Source organism: Simochromis diagramma, unplaced genomic scaffold, assembly GCF_900408965.1.
Source record: "Simochromis diagramma unplaced genomic scaffold, fSimDia1.1 OVJJ01000483.1, whole genome shotgun sequence".
NCBI lineage: Eukaryota > Metazoa > Chordata > Actinopteri > Cichliformes > Cichlidae > Simochromis > Simochromis diagramma.
Window position 1 is genome coordinate 2,161,183 of NW_024386835.1, and position 16,981 is coordinate 2,178,163.

Sequence of the window (16,981 nt, forward strand, 5' to 3'; positions counted from 1 at the left end):
AACATAAAGGTGGCTGGGTGTAAGCTGAGGAGCAAACAGCATTGGTACCACATGCATCAGGTTTAAAAGCACATTACCATTGTAGCACACATGGATTAATGGTGAATTTGCTCCACTAATAATGCAGAACTTGTTAATTAAATATCCAAATTCTGTCAAAGAACTGAACCATTGAATAGAGTAAAACCTTTTTACTTTGAATGTTTTTGTACAATATTTCACTGAAGGTCAACAAAACTGGATACATCAAATATTAAGTTATTTCAGTATTTTTCTTTGGCTCCTAAGTAGCATTACCCAAGTCCTTTTGATGAATTAGTATTTAATGGATTGTTGGTAAAAAAAAAAAAAAAAAAAGACTAGTTTTGGGCAGGGTCACTGAGTGGTGGGTCGAGGTATACTCAAAACATGGAGCCTCTTGCACTAACACAGCATAAAGTTTCACACTGAAAATAAATTTGAACCGTTTAGACATAAAACACATTTAAGACCTCCAGCTGAAGGCACAGCAGCAACAACCCAATTCACGCACGTCACACCAACTGGAGAAAAGTCACGTGGGCCTAAATGAGAATATACACAGTGTAAGATGATATGAAGTGACACTGCTAGCTTTGGTGTTACTGCAAATGTTTTGTAGATTTTTAGACTCCCAAGAAACTTTCAGATTCTGATTTGCAAACTAATGTCAGTCCCAACTTAATTTAACAGTCTGCTCACAAATTAAGGCAAGATGATTAGAATATTAAAGTAACCTGATGAGAAACAAAAATTTAAAATGTGTTTAGGTTGTGTTACTAGAGTGGCAACCAGATCACCTTACTGCGCTTTGACAATAAAGGACTGAAACAATAACCAAACAAATGTAGATCCACTTGTAACAATTAATCCACCATCAAATGAAACAAGCTGAACATTATGTCATGTATTTTCAAAGATCTTCTGCAAAGAGAAGAACATTTGAATATATCAAGGCTTTAATAACAGCGTTATTAAAAGAACAAGAACACCTTGAGGTTTTCTTGTAACTTATACTTTATGTACAAATATTATTTACTTTATGTTTTCATTTTTTTGCCACTGTAGTAGGGAAAAGTGCTTAACAGTAGGAAACAGTGGTTCTTTGGCTCAGCATTGGGGAAATTATTTGGTGCTTATAGAGAACCACGGTACTGCTGATCTTAAAAACAGTTTAAAAATGATTACTACTGTTTTATTTCTCTTTGTAGAACAAAACATCCAGAAAGCTGTTTAAATATAAGTCAAGATAAAGTTCAGTATTCTCAAACACTGACATGACCAAAAATATGCTTAGATCTGACTGTGAAGGTTCTACAGGAAGTAATATTTCTTGGGCATCTATTATGAAAATAGGAAATACCAGTTATAACTACAAGGGAAACTTTACTCAATAAGACACTGTCTGAACTTAAAAAAAAAACTAATGGGATCAAGTTACTTGATGAATTTGACTAGAGTCACTGTTTTTCCAGTCTTCTCTGCAAATTTCTGTGTATCTTTGGTAAATCTGTCACCATGTCCCAGATTGATCTTTGTTGTTGTTGAGGATGTGAAAAGAAACCCTAGCTACAGTCAACATCAATTAAGTTTTAATTTTTGTGCACAAGTCTGCAATTTAGAATTCAAAGCATCCTTCTCAACAGTAAACGTATTGTGCTTGTGTTAAACTAATTACTCACAGAGACTGATTACAACAACCATCTCTGCTGTTTTAACATGAAAATAAATAGAACCAAAAGCTGACACATTTCTCTTCACATTTCATTTCCACACAAATGACCAAGACAGGATATTCTTTTTCCTTTTTTTTTTTTTTTTTTTTTTTTATATATATAAATCCCAAGCGATATGAAAGACTCCCATTTTGTTCTATTGTAACTCAAGCGACTGGTTTAAAATGTCCTAACAGGAAAAAATGTAAATAAAAGTCTTTGTTTCTAACCCATGAGGACGGTAGTGAAGTGCTACTGATTTACTGCACACCCATGTCATAGCAGCATGTTTCAAAAGCCATGCACATTTCATCATCATCAACATTGCTCAGGCATCAGAATTGATCTTTGCTGATAAAACTGTTGGGGGTGGTGGGGGGAGCCAGACTTCTGTTAGATAGATTAAAAAGCTACAGTCAAACTACAAGACAGAAATGATTTTATATCTCACATCCTTCAGTCTGGTCAGAAACGTGTAGAAAGGCACGGGACAATGACGCAACACCAAAATCATGTTTAAATACAGCATAAGCAGATTTGTTGATTATTATTGTTGGTTTGCAGTATGAGGGAGTTTTTGTACGGGGAGAAAACAAACACCTTAACCTCCTTCGGTAATCTCTCAAGTTGTGGCAGTGATGCTCGAATCCTGTTCCTAGTGAGAAAAACATTCCACCTGTTTTTCCTCACATTTTCAGAGAAATGTGCAGGTCATTAATGTATTCTATAAAATAGTTTAATATAGTCATTGTATTCTGGCAGGTATCAGTGCAACAAAAGCAGTCATAGAAAAGGAAAACAATTCATACACTTCCAACACGGCATTCACTCACAGGAATAAAGGCCTTCATTTTCCATTTTATGTTTTAAATTTACTTTCAAAAACAATCACACACAATCTTGCAGCTTTCCTTTCTCTCAGACACTCAGACACACTCAGACACACACACACACACACACACACACACACACACACAGTAACTCACAGAGACTGATTACAACACACACACACACACACACACACACACTCCGTTCACTCCATTCCCACTGAAACCAAAGTGCATTTCTATTCCAATGACAACCCCTCAAACATTAAAGTCTACATGACTTGGACTTGGTTTTTAAGTTTGGTCTGCACTTTACTTTGCATTATAAAACTTGTACAGAATCAACCCCGGGCTAGGAAAAAACCTGGCCGAACCTAAAGTCTGTTTGAGAATCACTTAATTGGAAAAAGTGCTTTTAGAAGGTGTCAAAAAAAAAAATTCTGTAGGGATTGCAAGCCTACAAACTTTATATTTAGCATTTTCTTTCATCTCTGCTAAAGTGTGCAAGGGGTGAAAGATTTCAGCAACAAAAGTCAGATTTGTCTACAATGTGTGCAGCAGAGCTAAAATTCAGAATTTTAGAGCAAGGCACATCTGTGGATGAAAAAGTGTTGGCTCTTCATCTACTTTAATAATTTAATATAGATTTGTTGTTAAAAGTGGACAGAAAGCAACTACTACTTTAATTCTTTAAACATATACACGAGCTTTCCACTAATGCCAACTGTGTCGGTGTCGTTAGGAACATCAGTTTCACACCATCACAGATGCCTTTCGCTTTTGTGCAGACCAAACTCAACCAGTTCCCATTCTCAGTGTAAAAAAAAACAAAAACTAAGGGCAGCAGGCTGTCCTTTTATTCTCAGTCAAAGATGTGCTCTCCACGGACAATGTGCGAAGAAAATTCATAGCGATCCTGGCTGCGATGGCCACAGATGTTGCACTCAAAAGGCTGCCGAAAACCATGGCAACCCATGTGGATTGTAAACATAACATGGTCCAGGAAAAGCACGCGGCAGTGCTCGCAGCGGAAAGAGCGCACAGCTCGCCCCTCCCCGTCTACAACCCGAAAAGTCTCCTTGGAGGTAGAAGAGGGTGCCGTAGGTGAGCTCGGTGTTGGAGCATGTGTGGGAGGAGGGAGAGCAGAATGGCCTCCATCCTCTCTTTTCATCTCCCGGTCTTTGGCATGACTGGGGCTGTGTCTGCCCCGACTCCTGTGGTGTGCGATGGGTGGAGGTGCTGGGTTATGGTTGTTAGAGTGGAGGAGGTGATGGCCGTTGTTACTGTACAAAGTCGGAGTCGGAGCACAGCTGTTGTAAGGCTCATCTGCCATGCTTTCTGTGTCCGTAGAATCCTGGCAGCCATTGCTAGGAGAAGGGGCGTGATTTCGACCCGGAGGCAGGTCTTCGTGACCCTCTGCTGCCTCCCTGCTCCCAACACCCACAGCTCCCAAGCCAGCTCCTTCCCCTGTGCAATCTAACCTTGGCCCAAGGGGAACAGGAGCATGACTGAAGCTGTGAATCGGCCTGAGTTCTGATAAACTTGAAGAGTGACTGGTGGGAAGGTGCAAGGATCTGAGTGTGTCTGATACCCCTCCTCTTCCAGTACCTGCAACACCTACATATTCTCCTCCCAGACCAGTAAAGTGTGGGGCATCAAGGTCCACTGGGTGCATGTCTCCATCTTTATCCAAACTAGCAGTGAGCTCGTAAGGTGTATCTGCAAGGTTGAGGCGTATGTGCTTCTGCCCTGCAACACAGAAAAATATGACTTTATAATACAGTACAATGACAGTCAGCATTTTGGATACATTCTCTATTTTACAATGATGCTGGTTATTTTCCTAATTTTACAAGATGCTCAAAACTTAGTTTTTTCTTTGTGTGTTTCTTTTTTCAGTTAGATTACTATACTGAGAGCAGCTTTCAGACCTTTCCTAACCAAATAAATACTGTGTGCTAATTGAATATCTAAAATTATAGTGGCTGGTAATATAAGCACAACAAAAGATTTCTGTCTTACTTCATGCTGTATTCCAATTCAAGTAATGATTATTGCTTTCTGAGTTTCCTGAAACCGTCCACACTGAGACCAAATGCTCACCTACAAATTTTTGTGGCGTGGATCTCTTGCGTTTGGTGATGCTGTTGGCGAGCCGATCGATAAATGCCATCTTGTCTGAGGATGGCTGCAGTAGAGGATCTGGTATAAACTCTAGCTCTCTCATTTCCTCTCCTGTACAGAGTATAAACAAACTATTATTACTTTTATTTTAGGATTTTCTATTTGTGTTTGCCTAAATTCCGGTTTGGATAAAGTGGGTTCTAAGCGTTAACTTGCTAAGCTGGCAAACTACATGTCTACATTAGATGCTACTACACTCCCTTTAGGAGGCTGGTATTTCTTTAACACCATACTGTGCAAGTTATATCTATGAACACGTACCTGAATTTGGTGCACTGGTTGGCTGCTGGAAATCCAGACTCTGTAAATAGCTATGACAGCGCTCACGGTGCTCCTCCAGAGTGCTTTGCTGCTTGTAACTACGGCCACAATAGCTGCACTTATACGGCTTCCCAACAGTTGGAGAAGACACTGGTAAAACAAGTGGAAATACAGCATTTTCACTGTTATTGTACACTACAATGGAAAAAAAAACTGAAGCAAAAAACACACAAACACCTACCGGGCTTGAATCTGTCCTACCTGCATGAGTGCGAAGATGGCCGGTAAGTGCATCCCGTCTTCGACAGGCATAGCTGCAGAAGGGACATTTAAAGGGCTTCTCCCCTGAGTGCAGCTTGATGTGGCGGAGTAGGTTTCCCTTTTGAGTGAAGGACGCGCCACACTGATTACACTGAAATGGTCGCTCACCTGTAGAAAACTTAAACTTGGTAACTCAACCTCTTAAGCATAATTTCCATTTCAAAAAATTTGAGTTAGTTGCAACTATACCTCAAAGGGTTTTTTTAAGACAATATAGTACATCAATTGTATACAATGCTGATTTTCTATAAAATTCCAAGATGTCCCCCCACCCCTCATCTGACCTAGTTTCATTAATAACAAGCAAAGATACCATCTCTATATTTATCCAAACTCAACTGACTGATCACCTGTGTGGCTGCGTTTGTGCACCATAAGCACATTAGGCCCAATGCAGATCATTCCACAGATGTCACACTTGAGCTTTCCATTTGGCAGTCTGGTGGCTCCACTTGGCATAGTTTCAGAATTGGTGAGCTCTCTATAGCTTGTGACAGCCTCAGAACCTTGCTCTGGACCTCCTTCCTCCACCCGCTCTCCTCGCTCATCTTCAGTACTCCGACCTGGGTCTTCATCACTATACAACTCCACTTTAATGGAGTTGGCTACAGAAGTACAAGCGCATTTGTGTTATACAGCAAAACAATAATCGGAAACACACCAGCAAGCCTACTTCAGACTGGCTAAAAATTAAAAAAAAAAAAAAATAAAATAAAAAAAAGATTTTGGAGTGGCCTAGTCAGTATCCGGACTTAAATCAGATTGAGATGCTTTGGCATGAGCTTAAACAGGTCATTTATGTTTGAAAACCCAACAGTGTTTTCAAAACATTTTGAAAACAATTCTCCAAAGATGTGTGAGCCAAAATTCCTCCACAGCAATGTGAAAGAGTCACTGCTAGTTATCACAAATGCTTGATTGCAGTTATATATGCTATATAATGTATTTGCTTGGATTATATTTAAATTTTGTTCGGTGATCTTAAACATGTAAGTGGGAAATCATGGGATGGAGTTCACAATGCTGTAAAACACTTTCCCCAGCACTGTAGGGTGAATAGTGCTGCTCCAGTAAGTTAATTTAAAATTCATATTATTAATGTATAAACATAATCTGATTATGAGAAGAAGAATATAAAAATATTTATCTAGATTAGAAAATAAAAATTTGACAATCACACTGAGAGAATAAAAAGCTTCATATAGATGGAACTAATGAAGATGCTATAAGTTCTCACTGACCACTGAGGGAGCGACTGGGAGAGTTTTCCTTGCTGTTTGGGGTGCTCACTGTTGGACCTCCAAGAGCTCCAGAAAACTCTCTTTCCAATGAAGAGTCTCCACTACCTGCTGCCAAGAAAGGAACCAAAATAAGATATATCATTTAAAAAAAAAAAAAAAACATGCCTAATTTAGAAGGTAAGTATATATGGGTGACTAAATAAATCAGAGCTGCACCTGATATGTAAGACCGTCCATTGCAGTCATCAACATCCATACTAGTTCAGACTGAATACTGAAATGACATTTGTGACAAACATAAATTCTCTTTCACGCACACAAATCTAACCATTTGTCTACAATCGCTTAATTCTTTAAACATGAATTATTGCAGGTTGAGGTCGGAACGTGACATTTTCTGAAATCAAGTAATTGTGGTGTGGCTTAGATTGTAAACAGCACGTTAGACTACACCCCTTTCAATTAACAAAGGGATAAAAAACTAAATAAATTACATTTAATTTTCTAACTAAGACGTACTATCGTTAATTTGTTGTTGCGGTGCAAGAACGGCCATTCATTTATAACAACAACAATTTAAAAAAATCAAATCAAATCCGTGTCTGTTAGTATCAATAAGATCAATCGTACAAGAAAAATAATTAACTAGCAGCTAATCTCAGCATCGTACCTAACCTTACCAACCCCAGATAAGACTCCCTAACAACTGAGGTGAGCGATGACAACGCTGCTAAAGTGACTTAAAGTTGCGCTAATCTAACATGAGAAAGATTAAATCGGAAATTGAGACAATAAACGACAAAAAACGGTGCAAACGTTTACATAACGGTGGCGTTGAGGTAACCTAAGTTTACGGCCTTGGCGGCTAACGTTAGCTTACTGCATGTGATGGAAATTACCGTTGGCCAAGTTAGCTAAACTTAACACTTTAACGTTACGGCGGTGTGCCATCACCGACAGCTTGCTAGAAAGCACGGAGCAAAGTTGGAATTAAGTAACATGCGCGGTGATGCGAGTAGATAGCGCTGACTTGTGACAATAATTAACTAGGGCTGACTTGGACACTCCTCGGCGTCGTGTTTAACGCTAGCATAACAAACCAACGCTAGCCTAACGAGCTAGCCACTACTGCCAGTGTTTCCTAAACGGTTGCTATGGCACCCACAGCCAGCCACAATGCTACAGCTAGCCCGCTAGCTGTTGGCCTGCTCCCCTAGCAGCTTTAAAGCTGACTTGTATAAAACAACACCACAGAAGCAGTAGTTTTAAAGCTGCCCAGTTGTCCAGTAACTACTAAATTACCTTTCCCTGTAAGGGCCGTTTCAGTGAGCTTATTCCGTATTTTCATCTGTTTAATTATGACAGCAGCATTTCCTGGCAGGGTTTACCTCCAGCTTCAAATAATTTCCGGGTTACATCTCCAACGCAGCAACAGCTACCCTTTTCCCAGAGCTCTGGTTAATTGCACAACCATCACCCGGCTCATAAACCAAGCGTGCAAATTAATTTGTAATAATTTATGTTAAATATTAAATTAAAAATATTTTCAACACAACCACTTTTAGTTACAAATAGCCCAAGATTTCTTTGTTAAACTTTATTTGTGTTATTTACCTGTAAGAAAAGATTTTTATCAAAAAGGTATGATAGATAGATAGTAGCAGTCCTTTACAAATCAAAAATTAGGCTAACTATTGTCTATTAAAGAAATTGGTTCACTATAGTCATGTGAAAAAGAAAGTCTTTACATGACTCTGCAGTGCTGTGTAAAAAACTAAGCACTAAGCACACCCCATCATTCAATAGCTTTCATAGCTTTCATAGCCCTCTTTTAGTACCAATCACTTGAAGTAATTGTTTTTTGTGAGACTTTTGTGTGACATCATTGTGTAGAAATTTGGGCCCACTCTTCTTTACAGCGTTGTTTCAGTTCACTGAGCTTTGCAGGCGTTCATTTATGCACAGCTCTCTTAATGTCTGCTGCTGCATTTCAATAAAGTTGGACTTTGGACTTTGACTAAGTCGTTCAAGAGGCATAGCTGCAATTTAAGTCTTTTCTTTTTCAGCCATTCGATTTGCTGCTGTGCTTGAGATTGTTGATCTGTTGAATGATCCAGCTTTGGTCAAGGTTTAGCTGTCGGACAGATGGCCTCACATTTGACTATACTTTGCTGTACAGAGGAGGTTAATGGTTGATTCAGTGACTGCAAGGTACACAGGTCCTGTGTCTGCAAAATAAACCCAAATCAACACCACTCCACCACTGTGCTTTACAGTTGGTATGAGGTGTTTGTGCTGAAATGTTGTGTTTGGTTTTCTCCAGCTGTGGTATTTTGCATTCAGAATCAGAATACTTTATCAGTCCCTGAGGAAATTATGTGGCCACAGTTGCTCCAAGACAGTGAGATCAATAATTAACTAACTAAACTAAATTAAACTAAATTAAATAATATAATACTTTACAAAGTTACAAAATAAAACAAAATAGCTCTAATAGATATGATCCCTCATGGTTTAGCCTCATGGTTTCTTCAAAAGTAACCTTGCAAACCTTAGCTGTGCTGCTATATTCTTTTAAGAGAGAAGATTGTTTCTCATGGCAACCCTTTAAAAACAAGTCATACTTGTTCAGTCATTTTCTAATTGTACTGTCATGAACTTTATCATTTACATGCTAACTGAGGAATATGGAGTCCAAGATGTGAGTCAAGGGGTTTTGGGGGTTTTTTTTGCATTTTTTCTGAGCACTGCATGGTTTGACCTTGGCGTGAATTTGCTAGCACATCCACTCCTGGGAAGATTATGGCATTGTGTTAACACACACCAGATGCTAAGATCCCAAGCCTGTGGGTTCTATGCAGTATGCTTTCTGTTCCTAGGACTGCATTCTTCTGGAGAGAGATTTCTTTACAGCTCCTGATGGTTCATACCATCAATTCCCAGTGTGTCTTGTCTTAAACGAAATAACTAAATGGTGAGATATGCATCTTCACTGTTAGAGAATACGTTTTTTTTTTTTTAACATGATTATGACTTCAGCTGAACATATAAACAAGTCACTCAAATAAATGTATTCCGCTGCGGCATTGTTTAACCCAGCCTAAATAAATAATTAAATACACGTTTCTTTTTATTTCAGTTTTATTATATATGTTTGTGGCAGCTGGCACTGGCACTAATTTTTTTGCACATTTTCCCAGTGGTGCTCATACAGGTTTTAAAGACCTGGGCAAAGGTTTTAGTCACTGATCCAGCAATGAGTGATTCCTCTTCCCATCAGACTGTTTTTAAATGTGTTTTGCATTAATATACAGATAATTGTACTCAGCAAGGAATCATAATACTTTTCCTACTACTGCTGTGGATCAGAGCTGGGTACTTTTCTCTTCCTGCCACATACTCTACTGTGTTTACAAAAGGTAAATTGTGTGGTTTTTTCCAGTGTATTAAAATGATATCCTTTAGCGGTTATCTTTGAGATTCATATTTTGAATAAATACATTATAAGCTGATGAAATGCATTTTAAAAAGATTTAAAAAATTAAAAGTAACTGAAATTATTTTGTGAAAAAACCAAAAGGAAATAAAACATTTAGAGGAAATGTTGTTTTAGTATTTGTTGGTTTGGTAAAATTTGTTATTACAACATGTGTGGTGATATTAAGGCTTGTTTCTGCCACTGAAGAAAAACGACAACAAAAAGAAGTAAGTGAAAAATGTCAAGTTATTATCTCCAATTTTCACGTTAGATAGCCTGATCAACTTACAGGAAAAAAAATTAATTAGTGGTGGAAACAATCTTCCTTATGATGACACTTTGGTGGATGTGTTTATTGAGACCTTGGATTTCTACAAGACTGAACGTTATACTAGTTTTCCTAAATCGTGCGTCTCACATATGCCCTCCAAACAATACTTACAAAGACTGAAACTGACTAACTAACTAAATAAATAAAAAATCTGAACATTTTCAAACAACAAAAACTAAACTCAAATGGTCAAACCTGCTATGAAACTAACTGAAACTAAACTGAATTAAGAATCAAAAAAAAAAAAAAAAGTTAAAAAAAAAAAACCCTCCCTAAAAACTAATTAAATAGTCCAAACCTATAACTCCTCCTCTCTCATCCCAACTTCTTGGTAACCATGTCAAATATAACAGTTAAAATAAGATATAAATCCACAATTTCTGTTCATCCATATATGTCCCTTATATTTTTTAAACCATTTACTCAACATCAACATATTTTAAAGAACAACAATTATATTCTGCAAATTGTTTCCCACAGCGTGTGTGCAATCAACTTCCTGAAACCTACTTGGCCTGGAAAAGGAAGAGACAAAAAAGTAAGCAACATGACAAAAAGGAGTTGACATGTGCTAATACCATGGCTAGACCAAAAGTCAGTCCTCTTTGGCATATTTTTTATTTTTCCCCAATCTTTTCTGAGTGTCATTTTAACCTGTTACCCAAATAACTACATTCATTCTCGACTTTCACACTACATCACATTCTGCAGCTGACATCTTTTTCCAAGAAAACGCTAAAACTAGCACAGATATGCAACTCTGGTACGATACATATAAAACAAACATTACAAACATTTATTAAAAACATATGAAATATTATTAAACAGTCCTGAGTATGTATTTGCCAGAGATACAGTAATTTCTTTTAGACTTCAGCGGGTCCAAAATTACTTACAAATCTCTCTTCACACAATATCTTTAAAATTGCATAGCACACAACAAATAATATATCTCATAAAACGTTTACCTTTGATTTATTGCTTATTATTATTTTTTAAGTAAATTGTCCCCCAATTGTAGAATGCCCCCTAAGTCTAAAAAAATCATGTCTGCACTGAAACTTGGAAAATCAACACTGCTTTATCTGACATTTCTCCGGGTAAATGGCCTGCATTGAAGGTCGGTCTGGAAAAGTCTAAAAAAAGTAAGTATGGTGGTCACGCACACGCTGGGACGTACAAAGAGTGACCTCTGCTGTGCAAACGGCCCGTGCCGCTCTGACGTGTGGGCTGATTTTACGACGGTGTGCTTACACAATGACAGTTTCCGTCAGTTTGACTTGCAGATAGCAGCGACCGCGTTGAACCAGCTTTTTTTTTTCTCCCCCCCCTCCCCGTTTCCACTTTGGGTTGAAACGACAGTTACATCCTTTCAGAATACCCACCAGAATCGATGATGTACTGGATGAAGGCAGGGGCTTAGTTTTATACGACTATAAGCTGTATTTACGGTAGCTAAACTCTGCAGTTCCAGTTTGAGGCCCAGCGGAGAACTCGAGCGGCGGCTCGAAAAAGTTTGTTGTTGTCACGTGACGCGAGACGAATGTGGCGATAAAAGTTTGCTTAGATAGTAAATATAGGTGGCGTACTACATTTTTCAAAGACCTACTCAACACCGTTTTTCACTACAATGCCTCAACCGAAATACAGAAAGATCGCCGTTATAGGTTACCGGTCTGTAGGTGAGTACAGGTTCGAGCTCTTGCACAGCTAGCTTGGGTAACAGGCTAACGTCCTGGCTTTGTTTTCCTTGTGAGCGTATCCGAAGTACAACAGTAACGCTAGCTTACCTTTGTTTCTCAGGGCTCTTTTTCTCTCTGCTACATTAACTACTAAAACACCTTCAAGTCAACCAGTGTTGCTGTACAGTTGTATCCACACGTTTCTAGATGAAAGGTGACCGGTGAAAATAAACTTAGCCGGGGATACCCTGGTGGAGTGCCAAGTAATGTGTGCTCCAAACTTCTAGTTTAGCAGGTCAATCATAACGTCCAGATTTGAAGAAACTCAATCTGCAACAAGAATAAACCTCTTATTGTATTATTTAAATTAGTTTAAATTATGAAACCTCATTGTGTGACCAATGAAGCGCCATAATTTGTTGTTCATCTATATTTGTGGCCTAGTGACTTTTTGTTTACACAAGTGTCGGCGTCTGTATTAAAAAGGAGAGTGTAAAGTGTGTCCTTTTAAAATCTGTTGTTTTAAAAAACAAAACAAAACTCTTGAAAGAGAGTTTCTTTCTAAAAGTCTACAAATAAATCAACTACAGTTTTGAATCAGCATCGGTATAGTAATAGGTGCATGTGTTTTACAGAGAAATATCAGTATTTGTCACAGAAACTAAAAATGAAACTAAAATAATAAAAACCAAACTGAAATGAACAAACCCACTAACTGAAAACTAAACCTAATTACCTAATTAGATTTTTTTTTTTTTTAAAAAGTAAAAATTCTGGTATTTAAAGAAATATACATGTAATTTAACTTAATTGTTAGTATCTTTAAGATTTAAGACTTTGTACAGTACTTCCTTTAAAACTGTGTTCTTTTGAAATAGCACTTAAAAATGTTTCTCTTTCTGTATGTCCATAATTAAATAATCTACAGTTCTGATTCAGAAACTGTACTATAATATGTGCAGGTGTTTTACAGAGAAATATCAGGTTTTTTTTTTTGTCACTGTGAAAACTTTTATCACATCATTACTTAGATAAATTATAATTCTAAATTCATTTACATGCCTACATAAAATTTGTATATACTCATAAAATGTTTATAGCTGTAACAGAACATAACCCCATAGGAATGCTACATGTCAGCATTTTATGGTTGTATAGCAGATACGTCTACAGGGGTAGGCAACTCAAGGCCTCGAGTGCCGGTGTCTTGCAGGTTTTAGATGTGTTCTTGATCCAACACAGCTGATTCAAATGGCTAAATTACCTCCCCAACATGTGCTGAAGTTCTCCAGAGGCCTGGTAATGAACTAATCATTTGATTCAGGTACGGTGACAAAGGGTGATATCTAAAACCTGCAGGACACTGGCACTCGAGGCAGTTGCCTATCAGAAGAACAGTCCTCCACCTTTTGCCAGCCATCCTTTGCTTTCATTACCTAACTTTTAAAACATGTTAGCTTATCTAGACACCACAGGGGGACTATAATTGGACATTAAAATAACTATGTGAAACATTTACTGTGGCAATACATCTTAAATTCCTGACCAGGTTACAGAATTTGTAGGATTTGTAGTGCGTTAAAATTACTTATCTACAGTATAAAGGCTTAAACGATCAAGAAATCAACAACAAGCACAAGCTGTTTAAATCATGTCTCAGAATAATTGTAACTAACTGCATAATGTTTGTTTATGTTTTTATTTTATTTTTTAACGCTCAGGAAAGTCATCCCTTACAATACAGTTTGTGGAAGGGCAGTTTGTCGATTCCTATGACCCCACCATTGAAAACAGTAAGTTTGCCATTAGTTTTTTTTTTTTTTTTTTTTGGTACAGTGTTACAACAAAGACATTTTTTCCTGTTTGATTGCATATAGTGAGTTGTAAAACTAGTTCACCTTTCTTTCCTTTAACAAAGCCTTTAACAAAATGGTCAGTGTGAATGGTCAAGACTTCAATCTTCAGCTAGTTGATACAGCTGGACAAGTAAGTGGTTTATGTTAATATGTAAACTAACGCCGAGCATTTGTTTTCAGTCGATAATTTGCCCATGTCATAACATGTGCTCAGATGTCTTATTTGCCCTTGTCTGTAGGATGAGTACTCAATTTTTCCACAATCCCACTCAATGGACATCCATGGCTATGTCCTTGTCTATTCAGTGACTTCCATGAAGAGGTGAGTTGATGATTGGGACTAATTTTGGATACACTAGCACAGGTTTCCAGACTCTTTGTACTACAACTGCCATGCTTTATGTTTCTAGAAAATCATACCAACACTGTGATTTGACATATTTTCAGATATAGCCTCCGAGGGAAGCTGATAATACACTAATCAGAAAACACAAGTGTAGTCTTTTCTTTTACCCTTATTTTTTGCAGTCATGTTATATTCTCTTTTTTCTTACTGTCATAAAGTGTTTTTCAATCAAATCCACTTTATTATAATTTTCCAGGCTGTAGTTTTTTTTTTTGTTTGTTTTAGGTTTTTTTTGTACAAAATGTTTATCGTGATAAATTATAGATACATAAGATGTATGTTAAATCTACTGTCTGATCAGTGTCTCACATGCTGAAATATCTTTCTGTTCAGTTTTGAAGTTGTGCAGGTTCTACATGACAAACTGCTAGACATGGTTGGGAAGATTCAGTAAGTTTAGCTGGTTCTTTAAATTTCAATATTTTCTATGTTGTCTTTTTGTTCCCTTTTCTTTTCTTTTTTTTCTCTTTAAGTTATGTTTAATACAATCAGGCTTTTGTCTTTTTAGGGTCCCAACTGTTCTTGTAGGGAACAAAAAAGATCTCCATATGGAAAGGTAATCCAGATTTCGGAAAGTGTAAAAATATATCTTAGTAGAATGGTAACTGTACCAATGGCACCTTTTTGTTTTTAATATTCTAATATTTATGTATTTATTTTTGTTTGTTTGTTTTTTTGCTTGTGTTTTTTTTTTTTTTTTTTTTTTTCCCTTTCAGGGTTATCAAGCCAGAGGAGGGAAAAAAACTTGCTGATTCCTGGGGTGCTGCATTCATGGAGTCCTCAGCCAAGGAAAACGAGGTAGTGAGAAATATCTTATTGAATGCTAACTCTGAATGCTAGCGAGTCCACATTAATTTCTGAGAACATTAACACTCTAATGGCAACATTCTTGCGATGCAGACTGCTGTGGAGGTTTTCAAGCGGATCATTTTGGAGATGGAGAAAGCTGATGGCAATGCTCCCCCAGAGGAGAAGAAGTGCATTGTGATGTGAAAGTGTATCCAACACATCAGTAAGCTAACTTACTGAAGACAGGAGGCACAACTTCACCAGCTTGCCAATCGTGACCTCACCGACACCAAGACACAGCGGTGGAACTTTTCTGCTTCATTGTGATGTTAGATTAATTTACATAGCAAAGCAACTGCTCAAACAGTTGAGAAACTGAGACAGAAGTTTCTAAGACAAGGATTAAACTCTGTTTTAAACAAAGCAGCATCTTCGATGAACACCACCTTCCAATATTGAAATGTAAGCTACGTCTGGGCATAATCTTGATTTTTTTTTTTTTTTTTTTTTTTTTCTTTTTTCTTATTATTATTATTTTTTTTGAGTTGAACAAAATCCTCGGAAAACAAAATTAGACATTCAGATTTGTTGCTTCATGTTGATTGCATCATTTCCCCCCTAATCTTTGAGAAATCACTGGCATATGCCTTATTACTCTCCAGTGATGGCTGGTTAATGGTCTTTCCGAGGACTGGTGTATTACTTCAGCTGGGCTTTTTTTTGGCATCGATGCAGAGTCGCAGTTCACATTGCTTTAAATGTGGTGTTAAAGTGTCATTGTTTCTTACAAATGGTGGGTTTCCTTGGATAGCCTATACTGACATTGTACATTAGATATCCCACTGTGGTTTCACAGTCCTCACTGTAATAACTTTGTCTCCTCATCTTCAGGTACCTTTCACTAATGAACTGTGGGGCTGTGTCTTTATGACAAGAGAAGTCTGTTATATATTCAAATATTTGACAACTCACATCTTAGGTTCTGATAAACAGACTGTCATTGTTTCTACATTTTAATTTCTGATTAACTGTAATAAAGATGTTATGGACAGCACTCAAAGAGATTTAGGATAGATTTGAGTAGATCTTTGCTATTTACCACTTATGGCCTTTTTTTAAAGAAAAATAAAAAATAAAAATTTAATCTTAGAAATTGGTTTTTTGTATCATTGGTTATCTCTTGAGTGATGCAGTTTTGCTCTCTTAAATATCCTAAGTAGAGTTTATGCATATATGTGCATTGTTAATTATGAACATTGAGGTTTTTTTTTTTTTTTAAATACTTTTTAACATTGTGTAAGGTTAAGTGGCAAAATGCCTGAGTTAGCTTAGAATTTATTATCTTTTTTGATCTGGTGGTTTTGATTTGATGGTTCCTGTGGGTTCGATAAAGCCAAGTCAGTATGGTATGCAGTCCACTGAATTCAAACTGTGGACTTGCATGGTTGCAGTCAGATACTTGAGGTCCTTAATGATGATGTGTTTTTTTTGTTTTTCCTCATAGAATCTGTAGCCTTATGAATACGTGACAAACTGTGGAGCTTCTCCCCATAATCCCGATGTTGTACCTTTAGTGGTTAATTGTAACTTTTTTATCAAGTGCTGTGCTGAATGAATAGCTGCAAATTGATGACGATGGTTGAACAGAAGCTGGTGATGCTGTGTCTTGTGCCTTACTGTTGTTCAAACTCCCTCATCTGCTTCCTTTCATGACTCAAGGTGCTCTTAAAAGTATTTTTCCCCCCTTCTGTTAACTTGACACCTTGGGTGTAGGTGTCGTACACCTGAACACCAATATTTCCCTATGGGTCAATGTTGATTCAGAAATCTTGCTGTAAACAGTTTTGTATATAAATAAATCTGTTACTCATC

General features: G+C 37.3%; 2 protein-coding genes across 12 annotated transcripts; one reads left to right on the forward strand and one right to left on the reverse strand.

The window, feature by feature from the left end:
• Window positions 1-176: 176 nt before the first annotated feature.
• On the reverse strand, window positions 177-12,456 carry LOC120731652 (zinc finger protein Eos-like). Of its 11 annotated transcripts, none has more exons than XM_040028765.1 (8): window positions 12,167-12,456; window positions 6,784-6,841; window positions 6,568-6,672; window positions 5,677-5,931; window positions 5,267-5,434; window positions 5,006-5,155; window positions 4,664-4,795; window positions 177-4,309 (listed from the first exon to the last, which is right to left on the reverse strand). In XM_040028765.1, exons 2-8 carry the CDS (start codon window positions 6,821-6,823, stop codon window positions 3,423-3,425), a joined length of 1,737 nt encoding a protein of 578 aa, XP_039884699.1. In that variant the 5' UTR covers window positions 6,824-6,841; window positions 12,167-12,456; the 3' UTR covers window positions 177-3,422. The 11 variants fall into 11 exon arrangements, with proteins under 11 accessions (XP_039884699.1, XP_039884695.1, XP_039884694.1 ...); XM_040028761.1 differs by having other exon boundaries at window positions 6,568-6,675; XM_040028760.1 differs by lacking the exon at window positions 12,167-12,456 and adding an exon at window positions 7,956-7,974 and having other exon boundaries at window positions 6,568-6,675.
• rhebl1 (Ras homolog, mTORC1 binding like 1) lies at window positions 11,624-16,981 on the forward strand. Its single transcript, XM_040028773.1, has 8 exons — window positions 11,624-12,058; window positions 13,780-13,851; window positions 13,977-14,044; window positions 14,154-14,236; window positions 14,654-14,710; window positions 14,829-14,876; window positions 15,037-15,118; window positions 15,221-16,981. Exons 1-8 carry the CDS (start codon window positions 12,007-12,009, stop codon window positions 15,311-15,313), a joined length of 555 nt encoding a protein of 184 aa, XP_039884707.1. The 5' UTR covers window positions 11,624-12,006; the 3' UTR covers window positions 15,314-16,981.